Source organism: Elgaria multicarinata, chromosome 5, assembly GCF_023053635.1.
Source record: "Elgaria multicarinata webbii isolate HBS135686 ecotype San Diego chromosome 5, rElgMul1.1.pri, whole genome shotgun sequence".
Taxonomy (NCBI): Eukaryota; Metazoa; Chordata; class Lepidosauria; order Squamata; family Anguidae; genus Elgaria; species Elgaria multicarinata.
In genome coordinates this window covers 64,202,751-64,221,816 of record NC_086175.1, presented here as the reverse complement: position 1 = coordinate 64,221,816, position 19,066 = coordinate 64,202,751, and the positions used below count along the sequence as shown (strand labels likewise).

General features: G+C 40.3%; 1 protein-coding gene across 4 annotated transcripts in view; it reads left to right on the top strand.

Annotated features, from left to right (window-relative positions):
• Positions 1 to 19,066, top strand: part of DMD (dystrophin) — a 1,279,927-nt gene that overhangs the window by 180,093 nt on the left and 1,080,768 nt on the right. The window contains exon 1 of one of the 4 annotated variants that reach the window (XM_063126498.1): positions 3,735 to 4,048. The exons of the other annotated variants lie outside the window; for them this stretch is intronic. Coding sequence (XP_062982568.1) covers positions 4,021 to 4,048 — 28 coding nt within the window. The 5' untranslated portion in view covers positions 3,735 to 4,020. Of the gene's footprint in view, positions 1 to 3,734; positions 4,049 to 19,066 lie in introns of those variants that run through there. 4 annotated transcript variants of the gene reach the window in all.

Below are 19,066 nucleotides of genomic sequence, written 5' to 3'. Positions count from 1 at the left end.
TGTTCCATTACAGCTGGGGTAGTGGAGTTTTCATCCTAAGCAGCTTATTTTCCTATCTGATTCAAGCTTTCGGAATAGGCAGGAAAATAAAGCTTAGCTGTAGACAATTGGCTTGGTTGAAAGAATCTGGAGAGTCTCTTGAGGGTTTGGAAATTGGTAAAAGAATGTTATCTTGTGCAACCTTTCTTCATTTTTCACAAGTGGGGTTGTATGTAATAAGCAATTCTTTTACTTGGGGCCCTAGTTTTCTCAACCTCCCTTGCTCTCAAATCCTCTAAGATTTGCTACTGTCACTCTCTGTTCTCTTGACACTGTGCTTCAAATTATTTTCAACATCAGTGGATGACTTTTGGACTCCATGGGTTGCAAATTAATTCTTTATAGACAGCCAAGACACTCACTCACTGAGGCTTTGTCAGGAATTAATTTGGCTACCAGTATGGAAAATTATATGGGTTCCAAAGAATAAAGCAGTATATTCAAATAAAAAGCCAGGATATTATTCAGGCTGTGTTTAGATACCCAACCAAGCAATTGTTTATTAATTTTAATTAAATACAGATAACAGACTAAAAATGCATCTTAAACCACAACACACTGATCATAATAAATGAGAAAAACAGCCTGGAAATAAAATCTGATCACTTTGAAGGGATTTACAACAGAAGTAGTTACCTGCTGCAAATTACAATCTAATGGCTTTGTATGGGAGATCATTTATTTGTTGTTCACAGATATATAATTTATTATTGCATTTATATACTGCCTTTTTTATCCCTCCAAGGAACCCAAGATAGCGTACATAATCTTCCTCCTCTCCATTTTATCCTCACAACAACAACCTTGTGAAGTAGTCTGGGCTAAGAGTCTGACTGGCCCAAAGTCACCCAGTGGGTTTCCATAGCCGAGTGGGGACTAGAACCCGGATGTCCCGACTCCCAGTCCAACACTTTAGGCACGACAGCACACTATATTATTATTACTTATATTTTAAGTATTATATATAGAATTATATAACAATTATATATTAAGTAGGCTCAGAAATGTAATGTACAGAACGGGGAAAAGAACCCACGTAGTCTCCAAAAGTACAATTTGTTCATAATAAAAAGTCCTTGGTCAACAGTTTAGCAAGTTTCTCAATATAAGTTATAGTGGAAAATTAAGAGGCATTTGTTTTTCTGATTAGAGAAAACAAAAATATATCCTAACTTGGTCTAAGTAAATATTAGCAAAAGAATCCTTTTGAATTTTGCCTTGTTGGTGTTTTTTATGCAATCTTATGAGTAGGTGGGGAAGGTATATTGAATATATGAATATAACAAATCTGCCAAGGAGTCAGACCATTAGTCTGTCTGTCTCAATACTGCCTCCCCTGACTGGCAGCAGCTCTCCAAAGTATCAGAGATCTTTCCTAGGTCTATCTGGAGAAACCAGAGATTGAAACTTGGACCTTCTGCATGCAAAGCATGGGTTCTACCACTGAGCTACTTCTGGTAAGAGGGGAAGAAAGAGTGCATGTTTTTTAACAGGTTAATATTTTAAGAAGTTTAATTCCTTAAAATAATACACAAAGCTGCTTCATTATCAATAAGCCACTGAATAAACACGGTTGAGTGGGACTTTGGTACTAGGTCCAACTTTGAGGGAATATATGCTTTGAAATGTTGCATATATTACACACAGCTTTGCTTTCCACTTTAACCTGTGTTTATCTCTCCATGGTTGGATTTCATTAAGAAACAGCAAGGATCTCTAATTCCTATGCAAATGAACATGAGCACTAGCAAGGAGCTGAGGCAGTGGAGACTGGCATTCTCAAAGCCTAGGAGGAGGAAAGTAATGGCACAGGACAAGCAGATGGAATTTTGTTACTGGCCTTCTGCAGAGAAAAGGGTCAAAGGGATATGATGAAAGAACTCCCAGGCTTTCACTATGACATTATTGACTCCAGTATTGCCACTTGCTGTCATGCTCCATAGATAAATAATTTATATGGGGCAAAAAATGTGTGATGGATGCAGCATGGAAAATGGAGCCAGTGAGGCTTGGCAAACTTACAAACACACACACACACACACACACACGAGTTTGTGTGTAAATATAATTCAAGCAACTGGCTAGAAGTGCTGCTGCGGTGGAGTTGTGCTAAATATTTCGTTTTGTTTCTCCAGGGTGGTCTGAAGGTAATTTCAGATAATGCTTGCCCGGAGGGGGGGGGGGGAGTCTCCTCTACATACAGACACACACACACACATTGTGAAGTAAATGTAACAGGAACCATACCATACCATAGCAGAGCTATATTGTCATGAATGTGATTTAATTTGCAATTTGTATTCACCACACATTTACCATGAATGCTCTGTTTCAGATGTTTGCCTCTCAACAAAGCATTGTGGGTAAAGAATGTTCCCAGCAGCTGTAGTGGTCACTAGTGCCTAAGAGATAGCCAGGCCTCAGAATTGCCTTGCCTGTCATCTCACCCTGCACTTTGCTCAAGGGGAGAGTTTATCCTGCTGCCATTTGTTCACCATCACAGTGCAATACTACCATTTTATTTATTTATTTATTTATTTATTTATTTGCCTGTGGGAGTATTGTACTCCCTCTCCCAGCTTGATTGTCTTTTCTTTTTTCTTTTTTCTTTTTTACTAACATGAAACCTCAAACCCCTGGAATGCTGTTGCACTCATGTCCTGCTAGTGGCTTTCTGATGGGCCACTGTTTGGCCACTGTGTGAACAGAATGCTGGACTAGATGGACCCCGGTCTCATCCAGCGTGGCACTTCTTGTGTTCTCAACCACGCAATGCCTTGTTCAGAGAAGGGAATCTGGGTTTCTTGAATCTAATTTGAAAGCAACTACTTTCCTCACCACTTTTGTTTGCATTGTCACATTAAGACAAATTGTCTTTTGGGGAGAACTTGGGAGTGATGGCTCAGTGTCAACATTCCCATGCATGTCCAGTCTGGAGTGTGACTTACAATATCCTGAATGATCTTTGTAAACGTAATTTAATTGTAAACACACTGAGGCAGTTATTTCTTGACTTGATCAACATGCATGAATTTGCTGAAATGATGTTTTACAAAGTCCTTCACCTTCAGGTTTGTTTGTTTGTTTGTTTGCTTTATTCAGCTTGTTAGCTTGATATGCATTTCACAGGTTGGGGAAGTGGCAGTTTCTACAATGAGAAACTTTTTTTGAGTGGTGAGGCTAAACGAGATAACCACTGAGGCCTTTCTAGCATCAGCATTCTTACTGCTGTTTTGGTAGAAGCTGAAATCCCTCCCCGCAAAAACATTGCAAATAAAACAGCGAAATATAAAATGAATTAATGAAAGAATAAATGAAATTCAAATGAGTGCAAACTTGATGCTGTTAACTTGGAATCCATCATTATTATTGGAAAGGCTGGGGGGGGGGTGTATCCCCAAGTACACGAAACCTTCTCATCTTCAAGTTAAGCACAATCTGTTCTGCAGGACATGCTGAGCAATTTACAAGACAGCAGTACTGTGTCCATGGTAGAGTTCTTTCGAATGTTTTCCAGAAAGCAGCTACACTTAAATCCATTATACATGCCATCCTGAAAACAGAGCCTTATATGTAGAGTTCATCAGCTATCCTATTATGGGAAGCCAACTTGCTTTGAGGGAAGCATGCATGTGTTATTGCTTCTGCGCAGGTCCTGGAATTTGAAACATCTCGGGGCCTCAACAGAACTCTGGCATCAGTTGCGATGTTGGCTTAGTGGACGTTAGAATCGTGTTTTCTCCCCTTCTGGGATCCAGGTCTGAGATGCAGCTGATTGTATGCTGAAATTAACAAGGGAATGTGGAGGAGATGAATTGGATTTTTGTTTGAAACGCTGCGGCTTCTTGAGTAGCAGCCATCGTTCTGTGGCAGCCAGCAGAATACTGCCTTTTTAAAATGGCATTGGAACAGTGACACTGGAGTGTGGTCCTTTGAGAAAGTCTTTTGGGGCATTTACCTTGGACTTTGATTTATGCTTACATGCTGTGGTATGAGGAAGAGGAAGAATGTAAGTACAGGCAGTTTACAATCCTTATCGTTGTTCCTGACTGACACAATTTTGCTGAGGTCACCAGGAAAGCTCTTTTACAGTATGCCTTCTTGAATAGTTTCTTTCCAGTGATGCAAAGGTAGAGTACCAGGAGGCAAGAACTAGTGGATGTGTTAATTTTTGCTAAAGCAAGTTTAAATAAAAAGTCATAGAAATAAGATACTGCTGTATGACAGTACAAGATTCATTATTTACTAAGGGTTCTTGGGTAGGGAGAAGAGGAAATTAACCTGGATAAACAATTGATTTGTTTGTTATTAGTTTTCGTAATCTGGCAACACTTTAAAGGACAAATAGAGTTCTTTGAATTGTAAAGGCATATGCTGTTTTTCTGCCCTGGTTGTACAGGGAATGAAATCTTGCTTATTATTTGTAATGAAGTAGTTGAATTGTCACCACACCCTTTTCTCCCCCTTATGAAAAAAAGGGGGGAAAAGAGGTCTAGTATTGCTCATGTGTTTTTGTTTTTGCTCTCTGTGCTCTAACTTTGTCTTTTTACTTGGCTTTCATAAGAAGTCATAAAGAGTTAATTAATGTGAGTTTAATAGTACCATTTTAAAGATTGCAGAAAGACTAACTCTGATTGCATACATAGGCTTAAGATAGACTCCATATTCAGGTAGGAAAATCTTTGTATGCTTGGCTGGGCACTTTGGCAAAAAGCGAATGGTATTTCCCCCCTTCCTTCCTCCCTTCCCTCCTTCCTTCCTTTCTTTCTTAAGCAGACCTGCAGAACCTGTGAACTACCAAGTCAAAATCAGCCTACCTGCCATGTCTTTTCACCTGCCAGGTGCTTAGTAACTCGCATGTTTTTTAGACAGAGGCAGCAAAAATAGGCATTTTCAAGTCCGGCTTCAGAGATAGGCAGGCATTCTTGGGCACCTGCCAAGCCCACACCCCTGCGGGAGGCCCACTGTAAACCTCTGAAGTTGACTGATCCTGCTTCTCGTCCTCATTGCTATTGCTGCCTGCTAACCTGCCCTCCCTGAACATAAAAACAGTGACAAGTGTGAGGAGGGGGTGAAGCAGCAGCAGCCGCAGCATCCACTAACCTTGTACTTTCCATCTGAGCATTTGTACAGATTGGACCCAGGGGGAGAAAACATGTGAATGGGCACTGGGGATAGAAATCAGGAGATCTAGGCTCATGGAAAGCATCTTGCCCAAGGGCCCCTAAAACCTGGTGTTGTCACTGAGCATTTTATTCAGTGGGAAGGGTGTGTGTTTGGGCTGAGATCAGCTTGGTTGGACTCAAGTTGAGAACACTTCCTTTGGCTTTTTCCTTAAATGTTCCATTTGTTTTTTACTTCTCTTCTGTAAATATGTCTGGCATAGTGGATCTTATTCACTAATGATGCTCTTGCCATGTATGTATGATATAATCTGGACAACACTGCCTATCCTGGTGGCTTTGGAGGATTAAGGATGAGTTGAGCTATGTTCTAAGAGCCCTTCTGTCTTGTGTGTCTGTGACAAATAATAATGCTGGGCAGAGAGTGTAAAACTCTACGCATAGCAGAGAGATCAGGCTTATGGCAGGCCCCACCCTAATTGTCATTCCTCACAGATCACATGGAGGGTTCTTGTCCATGCTTGCATGCACACAGATTCTGTGTACAAGGAATAATCATCATCTGAAGGTCAAGGGAAGGGCCAGCAGACATGACCCAATCTCCATCCACATGTTGTTTGTACCCAGATTATAACATCTGCATAGGGCTAATGCATTTCATCCTGCATTCAATAGCATACCTCTAAAATTATCACTATAAACTTAGTGTAGGATCCATACATGTAGAATTTAAATGGCCCAGTGCAGTATGTTTTGCCCATTGCTACCCAATTGACACATGTGAGTCTATAGCAAACCATTAGCTGCATTTATAACACTATGTGACTTCTGAAACTTTGTTTATTCTGGCAGCAAATTTTAATGCTGTTGAAATATACTGGAGTACGTTTTCATGTTAAGCTTAGTATGCTCATTGCTTGATCTGCTGCGCTTGAATTTTCTTGCAAATTCTTCAGGGTCACAGCCACATTTTTGGATAGGTTTGTACAGCATCACATCCTCTGTACACCTAACAAAGTAATTTACAAAATTAAATACATTTTTTGATTCAGCTAAGATTACTATAGCTTTCAATATAGGATCATTCCTCAGCCTCTTTCACTATCTGTGCAACAATATAGAATGCAGCTCCGATTGTGACAGTTTATCAAACACGTGGCTTCATAATGAAAAGAAGTTACTGAATCCATCTATATAGCCACAAAATGGTATTTGTTACCAAAGACTTGGGAGCAGACCTTAACTAGTAATAAACAATTGAGAGTATGGTTGGAACCATATTATTAGCTAAGAGTGTGAGTATTAGCAAGAAGTCACCTTCAATACCTACTAGTCTTGTGCATATCTCCATCAAATCAGAAAATGGGGGTTTGGAGGGTTATTGGGGGAGCAGCAGTAGAGCTTGGGTCTGTGCACTTTCAAGTTGGGATATAGATTCATTTTAGGTTGACAGCTAATGACAAAGACTCTAAATGCTCAAATTAAATCACTCAGCCATTTAATGTGGATGTTAAAGAGCATGAGGGATAAGACACAATTCTATGGAAACCTAAAGCAAAGATGCCACAAGGTTGCGCAGAAATCCTCCCCCACACCACATTCTGGAAATGGAAAATATGAGCGGAAACACTGCAAGGTAGTCCAATAAGGGAATAAAATAATAAATAATGGTATCGTTCCCCATGACTCTTTCCCAACAGAGGTCAATAAATACCAGATCTAAACCTCAAGTCAAGTGGAAATCAGAAAATCAGTCTCATCAAAAAGAGAAAAGATCTTTGCTGCCAGCAAATTCTTGAGCATATTGCCCAGGAACGTGGCCTTAATGAAAGTTTTGTTTACTATTCAACATGATTTCCCTTTTAAATTAAAGGTTGTATGACTTGCATTGTTGTAAGACTCGTGTGTGTGTGTGTGTGTGTGTGTGTGTGTGTGTGTGTGTGTGTGTGTTAATTTACTTGCAGTATTTATACTACCCTGCCTTCAGTTGTAATTCACAAACAGGATTTCATGTCTTTAACCAGCTGTTTTATTTTACAAAATGTGAGCAGGCATCGGTAACAGAAGAAAATATACTTTATATTCCTAAAATGTAAACCAAATAAAATGTGCTTCTAAAGAGCAGACTCTTTCCCCACAAAATCATATTCATATTGCACAAAAAAAGTTTGAAAGGGGGGGGAGGAAACTCAGACAATATTTGCATCTGAGCCTGCTCAATAAACCACAGAAGTGCCTCAGTGCCTGAGCATTTGTCTAGCCTATTCCAAAATGATAAATTGAAGCTGCAATCCTATACACTCCTGGGAGTAATACCTATTGAATTCAGTCAGGCCTACTCCTGAGTAGATATGTATATGATTGTGCTATTATTTGTTTTGTTTACACAAGAAGTAAGGATGGGTAGGTGGAACTAAACAATCCTTTACTAGAACCCTAGAGCTTTGCATTTAGGAAGTGGAAATATCTTAAAGGCAGCTAGAATTTGACATTTTTGCAATTTTGTTTTAAATTCTGAAAGGTACTTTGATTAAACTGTTGGGGAATGTCAGCTAATGGAGGCAGTGCTACAATTTCAGATGCACAGGCTAAGCAATTTGAAGGCAAGCCAAAGCACAATGAGAAGGAATAATGATGACCTTGGTTTATTTTTTGCACAGTACATTCAGGTTTTGATTGGTTTCTGAACAAGGCAACAGTTTACTCTCCCAGAAAGCATTGCCATAGTCCTTGGAGGCTCTGCATTCTTGTTATCAAAGCAGCTGGTTCATATTGGAGCATTTTCTCGTGAAGGTCGTGGGCTGCAGTGTGGGAAAAAAAGAAAGATTTCCTTATTGAACCCAACCAAGTATACGCTTTTCATGAGAACATTTTGGCGCAGAGACCTATTAGCCTGTTGACCTGCCTAGCATACTACTGATGATAAATAAAAAACCTTCTACTGAGCCAGAGAGTTTTTCGTTGGTACTTTTGTTTTTGCTCCTTCTCTTTGATGTCGCTCTTCCTAATGCATGCTATTTCATTCGATGAAATAAGAATGCCTTTGGAAGAACTTTGACGTTTCGAATTTAAAATATGAAATGTTCTCCAGGAATGCCTATATGATGAAAAGAGAGGATTGTGTTACAATTATTCAGAAGTGTATGATAATTGTGGTTTCAGTTGATACTTATTTTTTTCACTACCTTTGAGTAATTGTGAAATTCCCTTGTGTAGCTGTAAACAACATGAACTCAACATCTTTTTAAGACCAGATTCACTGCTGATACAAATAGGCATCCAAACCTCTTAATAAACCAATATATGCCTTTTTTGCCACGAGACCATGAGCTAACATGGAATTTTTTAAAAAAAGAATCTTGATAAATGCTTCACAAACTTTTGTCTTTCTTGGTTTTAGTAGTATAGAAATTACAACACACACACACACACACAGTTCTTAGAGAAACACTGAAGAATAATCCTGTTTATTTCTAAATAAGAGCCATTGATTTTTATGTAATTTACTTCCAGATAAGCATGTGATTGCAGCCTAAAAAATCACTCAGACATTTTATAGGGGAAGTTATTTGTTCCTGTGAATATTTTCATCTGCACCCCTAGTCAGTTGTATGCAATACCTTAATACATCATGTCTTTATAACCAAAAACACTCAAGATTCAGCAGAAAGTAATACCTTGTTTTAACCATTAAATATAGAAACATAAAGGGCACTATCCAAGTCTGTCCACATTCCAACAGGACCCACCACTAGTGTAATGGGGTGCATAGTGGTCCAAAAAGTAATCAGAAATGAGCGGAAACACTCATTTCTGGAATGGGGTAGGTCAGTGGAATTGCAGAAGGAAGCTTTGTTGATCTGTCCTGATGGCTTGTTTCTGGAGTTACTTTTTGAACCACTAGCTTTCTGTAGCACAAGCAGTGGGTCCTGCTTGTGCAACTGATGAAGCAGGAGCACAGTGGCAGTATTGGATATTGCCCGATATCTGTAAAATACAATATTTAATATTTACTGGGGGTTTTTTTTAAAAAAAATGCCTAGTTTGTTTTAATTACAAATATGCTCCAACTTACACCAAATTCATCCCTATTATGAACAAAAAATGAGAAAAGCCATGCTTGATCTTACCAAGGGTCCATCTAGTCCAGCATTCTGTTCACACAGTGGACAACAAGCTGCATGTGGAGAACCTACAAGTAGGACATGAATGCAAAGGCATCCTCCCACTCATGTTCCCCAGCAACATTGTACATAAGACATTCGAAGGTTGTCAGCATCTCACTTTTGATATGTAGTATTCTGCTGGGTTTATTATACAGATAGTAATATAGAAATGTGGAACATACTTTTTCACAAGTGACAGAGTTACTGAAGAAGAAGAAAAAGACTAAACCCTCCCTTATCTAAATTTAATGTGGCATAGAAACAATCAACATTAATTTGGCTAGAAAATTGATCAAATTCATGACACTGATTCTATGACTAACTGCTTTGGGATTTAAACAGGAAGTGTCATTTTTAGCTTGGTTATTTCTTCTTCTTTCTGCCTCTGTGAATCTGTGATGTCTGGAAAGGCTCTGATAAAAAGATTAAACTGTACTGTAAACTTAACAGTTGAACTGCAATTTAAGAGATAGTGTCTAAGATAACTTGAGCCATTATCCATATTTGTGATGAACTGAGATATTTGGATGTAAGTAATCTTAGGGAGCAGAATGTGATGAGGACCTCTCTAGTTGGACCTCTCTACCCCCATCTTAAAAGAAAGGGTGATGCATAGTTATTCGATAAATCATTCATCTTAATACGGAAAGCATTCCATGAGGAGGCTATGTTTGTAAAACTTGTAGTAGTTGATATGCTCCCCTGATTACACTCCGATGAGAGAACATAGTTGGGAAGTGACATCATGCCTTACCTCCCTGCTTTCCTGGTGCACCTGTCCTATTTCCAAGTCACTGTACACCCACTTTTGAGCAGAATGTTCAAATAGGGCATTTGTACATTAAAACTCCAAGTGTGGGGGCTTGAACAGTGCAACCCATATCTCAGATATAATATGTGAATTGACCACTCTTTCTGGGTCTATGCACATTAGGCACATGAATGACATGTTATCTTCCACATAGAAGTTTGTTGACTGCAAAGGCAGGAAAATAGCTTGTTTGCTTCTGCACCGTGTGCAGGGGAGCATATTGAGTGAATGGCCAAGGTGTTATGGAAACCGAGTTTCGACCCCACTGTGTAACTCTTGTTAATATGCAGTATTTTAGTGCCAGGCAATATTAGCTGTGTTTCTTTTGGAGGTTAGTTGTGACTGGCAAGATATAAGGGCTGAGACAGTGGTTACTGCTTATGCACTTAAAGCTCAGCACATTTCTTGGGAGAAGCTAAAGTTTACACTGTGCACTTTCTAAAATACATCACCAAGGCCTGCATGGAAGTGTGTTTAATCAAGAAAGCATTTGAGATTAAATATGCATTAGAATGTTTCAATCAATTCCTTCTTTTAAGCATTTTGAGATACTACTATAGCAAAGCTAGCAAGGATCAGTAGTAAAAATCTGTTTCATGTTGTTAAGATGCATTAAAGAGGGAACCAGTGTTCCTAAGGAACCATTAGTACATTGATTTTTCAGAAATTTACACTTCCAAGAAATATTACAAGATACTTATAAGCAATTTACTTAAAAGATGAGAAGGGAATTGTTCTTCTAATAATAGTTCAACATATTCAGAAGCTTTAATTTTGAAGATTTTCTATTTTCATTCATATGCTGTTGCTGAATCACAATAATCTATAATGAAACTCTATGAAAGAAATATGCTTGCTGGCCAAAATTTGATGTATGTGTTAATAGATAACCTTGTTGGACTTCTGTGCATTTCCAATATTCTAAATTACTTTCTTGTGGTTTTGTTTGTCATATGCAGACAATAGAACTGCATATGACATAAAACTGATTTCAGGAGCTTGTATTTTAATATCATTTGTTTACTTGTCTGTGGCTTCTTGATTTAGGGTGAAATCCAACGTCATATGAATGGACCTCTGCTCATACACTGGGACTTTCCCCTCGTGTCCTCCCCCTGCACCCTCCTCCACACCCTCCTTTAGCAAAACAGTGGTTGGTGACTTTTGACCCTCCAGATGTTTTGGCCTATAACTCTCTTGAGCCCTAGTCAGCATAGGTAATGGTAAAGGATGATGGGAATTGTAGGCCAAAACATCTGGGGGTTGCTCAACCCTGCCCTAAATTCTGCTCCAGAAGGTCCCCCAGTTCTCTTTGTTCTGCTGATTGAAGCTGTTCCATCAGTAGGAAGGGATAATTAGATACAACCCATAAGGTTTTAGGTATATACCTAGGATTTTTTTTTAAAAAAATAAATAAATCCTAAAGCTATAAAATGTATGCATGTATTCCCTGACCCACCGCCCCAATACATATATTTAACATATGGAGGGGAACTGCTACCCTCCATGACATTGCATATTCAGAGTTAATGTGAAAAGGACTCTACATGTGTAGGTTCAAATATCTGGGGGAATCAGAGTTCCTGTTCATCTAGATAAATCTCTAAATGCACAGCCCTTTTAACATCATTTCAGAACATGTGAATGTTGGGGTGGGCCCAGGAATTGCTATCCTGCTCCCCTTCCACACATTTAGTATATGCATTGGGATGGGTGGCGGGAGGAAGATCTGCATACCCTAGCTGTATGCAGTTTCCAAGGATAGCTTACAGAAACCCTTAAAGTAGACAACAATTGTTACAGGTGTAAAGCTAAGGCTGTGAGAAAGTAGGCCTCCAACTTTCAAGGGTGAGCTGGCATGGCAGCACCAGAGGGGGGGTGTATATGGGGAGCACAAGAGAGTCAAAGTGCATTTGCGGGGAGAATTGTCCCTCATGAAAATACAGGCATGACTATGCCACAAGGGTGTACGGAGAGGATCACGGACTTACTGGCTACTGTGATCCTCCCTGGGTGTCTAGACAGCTGCGTGACATCCCAGAAGGATGTCGCAGCTGCCATTTAAAAACAACAACGAGAGGAGCGCAGTAGTGCTCCAGCACCAAAGATAAGGAAGAGGAAAAAAACGACCCTACTTCCCCACCCCTGCTGGGCATGGACTGCTACCATGCAGCTCCATGTCCATTTTACAGTCCCCATTACTCATGGGGGGAACAGGACAACCTGGGAACAGCAACCACATGACCAGCAACCAGCTCTATGAGATGGTCCTGGAACCACAGAAAAGTCGGGTTTTCTGCGGTTCCTGATATCCCGTGGTAAGTCCTTGCCAGTCCCGGGTTGCCCCCAGGATCCCCTGTGGATGCACAGGGACGATCCAGGGACTACCCTGGGATATAGGCATGGTGTAGTCATGCTCTACTAGTCTGGTGGATGCTGGTGCCTTCTTCCCCCCACCTCTCTACCCCCGGCCCCTCCTCTGCTGATCTGAGATTTTATATGGTGGTCTGTGTGAGACTTCTCACTGTAAATAAATAAATAAATAAATAATGGCCTGAAGCATTACATGCAATAGTGTTCCTCACATCCTGAATTTCCCCTCTGTATTTCAAGGGGTAGAGCAGCACTCTCTATCTCTCCCCTGATTGCATAGGATGCAGCTTCAGCCTTTTGGGAAAGAAACAGAAGCCTGCATGATAACAGCTTTTTGGCTACTATCTGTATACAGATGAAATTCATATATTAAAAGTGCATAGAAATAAAGATACACCTCTCCATCTCCACCCCCACCCCCTTTTTTATTCATTGTGGGGATTGATTGTGTTCTGAAGAGCATAAGCTGGCAGTTCTATAGTTCAAACCTCTTACACCAAGAAAAAAATCTGAAAGAAGAGAAACATTACAAATTAAAGCAAATTAAAAGAAAATGTAATTTTAGCTCTGTTTTATTAATACAGTTAACATGCCAAACTGGCAAAGATTGCCTCATAATGATGTTAAAATGAGTAAAGCTATAAATTCTCTATGCGATAGAAGAATTCAGAAATTTACTACTGTACTTATATTTAATGTAAAACGAGTTCCATAACATTTTACATTAAACGCAGTGTGAATGGGCTTTGAAAGGCTTTTCCTTGTCTGTATTTCAAAAAATGAGTCCAGCTTATCTTCCCTATGATTAGTAAAAAGATGTCTGGTGTGTGGATGCTTTGGGTGCCAAAATAGGAGAAGGGACAGGATTGGAGATACAAATGGGAGGGATTCCCAACCGAGCTATTTGTGTGGGGAGCTGTGCCCCTTAACCTTCCAAAATTGGTGAGGAATGAGGGGTGTTCTTCTGCACTACCTTTCTGCTGCCACTGAATATTGGCAGCAAAGGCACAGGCCTTCCTTGTCAGAGCTGGGAGCTAGGCCTTGTCCCCATGCCATCCAGCATTCTGGTGAAAGCAATATAGTGCACATATTGGACGCACATCCACTACAGTACTTGATGGAGCAAGTGATATATATGTAGATCTCTTTAGTTCGATAAGCTGAGGAAGTGTGTTTGGAATATGAAGTGCAGGGGGACAAAAGGAAGGAAAATGCCCTCCTCTTTGCTTCACCCCTCTTCTACTTTAGGTGTTGGATATAACATCAAAGGCCTTACAATCACACACGACTTGCCTGGGCATGGTGAGGCAATTGTGGGGGAGGGGAGAGAGATGAGTGGAGGCTCACCATAGGCGTCCTCCGTTTGGCACCACCGACGTGGGGAGGGAACTGGAAACCCTATTTACGGAGCGCTTCCCCTCCCCAGCCTTCTCAACGTCTTATATAAACACTGATCTTTTTTTGTGGTCTTCGCTCGTTCATCTCTTATAAGTGAATAGGAGGTTCAGTCTTCTTCAAGGTAGGTTACTGATATATTGTTATCTCAAAAAGAAATCACAGGCATGGTTTGGATATTCAGGGTGCTTAGGCAATTTACACAACTTACACAACTTACTCATGGACCTTTTTTCAACCCATCCTTCATTTGGAAAGACTGACCTTACAATCTCAATGAGTTTCTGTGTTTTAGAATACTAATTCCTTTGAAGAGATTCTTCAAAATAACCAAAGTGTGCAGCTTCTGGTAACTCCACATAGGTTGCTATATTATAAGAATGTCTACATTAGGGTGGTTGCTACACATAATCCAAAATGATAACAAGATTTGCATAAAATGTGCATGTATTGATGTATATGTAAATTTAGAAATAATAACCACGATTTAAAAGGAAACACAATACATTTCACCATAGTGGGGAAGACTGTGCCAAAGTGCTCCTGTGCTAGATCTACGCTACTGCTTTATAGCTGCAGTGTTAAGTGTTGGGGAACATTACACACTCCATATACTGCTTTCATAGGGACTGTTCAGACAACATGCAAAGGGTTGGCCACTAACCCTTTTGCAGCAAATGGTTTAAACTGTAGTTATGTAGCCACCATGGTTAGGAATGGTTCACACAACATGCCAAGCCATAATGACTCTGTTCAGAAAACATGCTAAGCCACGGTGGTTAAGCATTTTGAGCTAAACATTATGACATAGTGTTATTTCTTGTTTTTTATTCCACCACAACAAATGTCATTGTGTGCCCTATGAGGTATAAAGGTACAAGAGTGATATAGCATTACCATGATGGGCTCATGATGATTTGACACAAGGTATAGATCTGGCCCTGGTACTAGCTCTTAATGAGCAACTTCAAGGCCCCTGCTCTCCCTTTTTTTATTTAGTAATTTTTTTATTTAATATGTTTATATGTTGTTTTTCTACAGTAAACTATACTGAAACTGGCTTACAATAGATACCAATTTATCAAAAGTCAACTCTTAAAAAAATAAAACAAGTATGGTTCTTTATGTATAAAACCACATACAAAGGTGTCTGTACGCAAGTTGCAATTGGTTGAAAGTTCCCAGCAAATGTACATCCAGCAATTTAATACACATATGATCTTCACATACTATACTGCTTATGAGCATGACAATGGTAAACACGACAACACTATTTGCGGAAGTGAAGGGTGAGAAGTAACGAGACGAGACACAAGAGTGGGATTAAATATGGGCCACATTTATTAAAAGAACTGCAAAAGAGGGGAAGGCCTAAGCGGGCATCACCTATTGGCCACTTATGAGGCCATTGTTGGGGTTGGGCGAGACAATCACTGCCTGTCAAGTGGCGCTTGTTCCTTCGCCACCATACGGGCTACCCCCTCCTGGGGTAGGGAGGCCTTCCAGTGTAAACCCCCACTCAGGCTGCAGGGCTCTGAGTGGTTTGAGGTGGGTTGGCCTCAAAGGTAACCTTTATCCCGCCAGCTGGTGCCGCAGGGCTCCCAGTGGTTGGCCCTCAGGGATTACCTCACCACAACGGTGCCTGTGAATGCTCACCAATTTACACCTCGTCCCAGATGCTCGCTTCTATCTGCCTACCCAACAAATGTGACTAAATTGAAGAACCAAACCAATCTAATTATACACCTAGCCTATCTTACAGTGTGAAGTAGGCGAAAAAACTCATAACCAAGTTAGATTATGAGCAAAAAATTCCTACTTGGCCTCCGAAAAGATGACCAGCAAACCCACACTGCCTACAGGGGGGGGAGGGAGGGAGGGAGCTGGGTACAAAAGAGGCAGATGGGGGGGGGGGTGAGTCGGCTTTTATAGCTCCTTAGTCCCCTCCCAATGGAATTGGTGCCAAATAGAAGCAGCCAATGGCTGACGTCCACGTCCTGTTTCACCACCCCCACCTGCAATTAGCCTTCCCATGCCCAGGCTTTTGCTGGGCGTGGGTGTAAGGCATATATTCATATAAAGAAAATATCATGTGTGAGGGAGTGTCAGATTTTACAACCGGGATAAATGGAGAGATGGACAATATATTCAAGTTAGATTTAACTTTCCATAATATCCAGCAATTCTAGCTGAGTTTGTACTATGTTTAGAGCTGCATTATTTATTAGCTATGTGTTTAGAACAGTGGAAGTGGGGTTTTTTCCGTTGCCTTTCTTGAAACCTATTATTTATATGGGAAAGTTGCAGAAATTTTATCATTTTGTGAAATGCTGTGAATGACTATGAGGGTTCAGATCACATTACTCCATTGTGGAGTTGCTTATATTGCTGTGGGCAGGTTTGCAAGTTGGATGGAGAAGAGCATTTCTGTTAAGGAGCAAGTTTATTGAATCAGCTCAGCCAGGTTGCTGTGGGTACAGTTTTTCTTCTTGGGAAAAAATAATTGACTAGATAGATGAAAAACTTTTTTACCTTCCTGTAGATACTCAAGTTTGTGCATTCAACTATATTTAATTATTTAACATGGAAACAGCAACGGCAAGCATTCCTCCTTAAAAAGTGGTTGTGGCACTGAGTTGGGCTTCTGGAGGAGTGGGAAGACAAAAAAAAATTGCATCTGTTGTTGCTTTCCTATTTTAAAAAAGTGAGACTCATAAATCGAGGAAGGAATCTGGAAGGATTGGCAAACCAGAGGATTCTGCAGAGGATGGGGGGAGGGGATAACACCATGAAAATCAAATGGGGAGATCCTGTTTTTCCATGAGATTACTTGTGCCCAGATAATCCCAAAGCACTTGCGCTCCTCCTGTCCAATCTACAGTGATTAATTTTTCTCCCTAGTATTCCATCCACAGTACTAGTCCACCTCTGGGACTAGCATGAGCCCTCTGATCTATCAGCACAACCCAAGAGGGATTAGCCTGCAAGTTATTGTCCAAATTGGTGGAGCATGATGACCTGCCATTGGCTTCTGGTGTAGAAGTTGATTCTGGCATTGAGGATAGAGATTGTAGAACAGTTCCTTACATTGAGCTGCTTTGGAAGTAAGAATAAACCATGGTCACAAGAATAGTAGAGTTGGAAGGGGCCTATAAGGCCATCGAGTCCAACCCCCTGCTCATTGCAGGAATCCACCCTACAGCATCCCTGACAGATGGTTGTCCAGCTGCCTCCTGAATGCCTCTAGTGTGGGAGAGGCCACAACCTCCCTAGGTAATTGGTTCCATTGTCGTGCTGCTCTAACAGTCAGGAATTTTTTCCTGATCTCCAGCTAAACATGTTACTGGCTTGGGTGAAGTCAGTACCCATGTGAATTAGAGCTGGCAGCTTAAACAGCAGCAATACAGTTACTTGAGCATACAGGGTAACAGAAGAAACATTTCACAAAAATAGACACCTTTCTCCTACAGGGTAAGAAATACAAAAAAAGATGTATTTTTTTTATGTGAGTGCAAGTTCAGACACATGTGCTCACTTTCAAGGTTGCAACAGAAATGAAATTTTCATACATGTCTATGTGAAAGGCAGCTTTAACAACAGCTGTATCCCTAGTCCTTAATTCAGGTGTGTGTGTGTGTGTGTGTGTGTGTGTGTGTGTGTGTGTGTGTGTGTGTAAGCTTGCAGTTCCCATGGCCTACCTGATTTCTGGAGAGAAATTAGCTAGAAATTGCCACTAAAAGTTTGCCTAACATGAAACTTGGGATGAATTTGTGGATCATTCCTCATGCAAAATATCTAAGAAATGTATTAGAAATATCTAAGAAACAGTTTCAATAAAACTCATAAAATTTCTTGGGGGCAGAGGTTTTCACTTCTCCATTTCCATTCCACCTGGCCTTTAATTTTCTATGTATATGGGGCCTCATAGCCCTCTTTTCTGCTTCCCGTTGCCTCAGAGGGGTGACACCTGCAGGCGCAGTGTTAGTTTGTTCCTGCGTTATATATTTTTAAACCACCATCTGATTATCTAAAAACAATCTCCTGCCATCTAATTACCTTTTCCATGCTCACTGCCCTGCAGTCCCATTGCTCCAATATAGCCAGAGAAGTGTGCTCCGACCCATTTAGTGGAGAAGAAACATATTAAGTATTTGGAAACAGCAGTGAAACATGCTACATTAATCCAAACTATATACAAATGAAATCAATTAAAGAGGCATGAAAATATGTAAAAGAAATGGTCAGAATAAAAGTGAAGATTATTCTGGTGGTTAAATAACAGCAAATTATTTAAACTTCCTTGTTGATACCCAAGACCAACATTTTCTACAAATTCACTACCAAACTGGGAATAATCCGTAAGGACTAGGTTACTTTAATAGCTGCTCTTCCAAATTCCGCTTTGACCTTTTGACTATAAAAGGCAATTCCTTGGAGTTTCTAAAGGTACAGTTCATTGATCTTTGGGTAAGAGCTACAATACACTCTTACATTTCAGTAATAGACTTATTTGACTGCTTTTTTCTTGTACAAAGGGTATTCTACAGATTTTTTAAAAAGTCTGATAAAAGTTCAAGTACAACTTAGATTGCCAGTGTTAATTCCTATTAGTTTTATTTGTTGATCAAGCAGGAATTTGTAACAATTGTGATTCCCCTATTTTTATAGTGCTACTCATTTGAGTTTGATCCAAATGCTTTATCTTATTACCAAATGTACTGGCTTATTGTACTTCAATAAGCCCAACGCCCATAGGATTCCAGCCTTATTTCCCTGAAGACAGGGTACAGTGTAATTTTCAGACAATTATTGGGATGGGGGTGATTGTCAGCCACTGTACTGCATTGTTTATGCTTGCCTGGCTTAAAGCAAGAGGAAAAATGCTGGGGCTCACACTTTATCCCCCTTTAGATGGCTAGCGAAAGGATTAACTTCTAACTCCCTGCTAGCAGGAGCAGCCTGCTTCTTTCCTTGTCTTTGGGGGCTCAGAAAAGAAGCAGAACTTTCCAGCAGTTCCAGACCACAAGACTGTCACTGAAGCTGAAAGGGAGAGGGAGGGAAAGTTGTAAACCCACAAGATTAATTTAAGATGGGCCATTTGTCTTGGTGCCAATTCTCTTTGTACTTACCTTCCATTGTGTGGTCCAGATCTTGGGTGC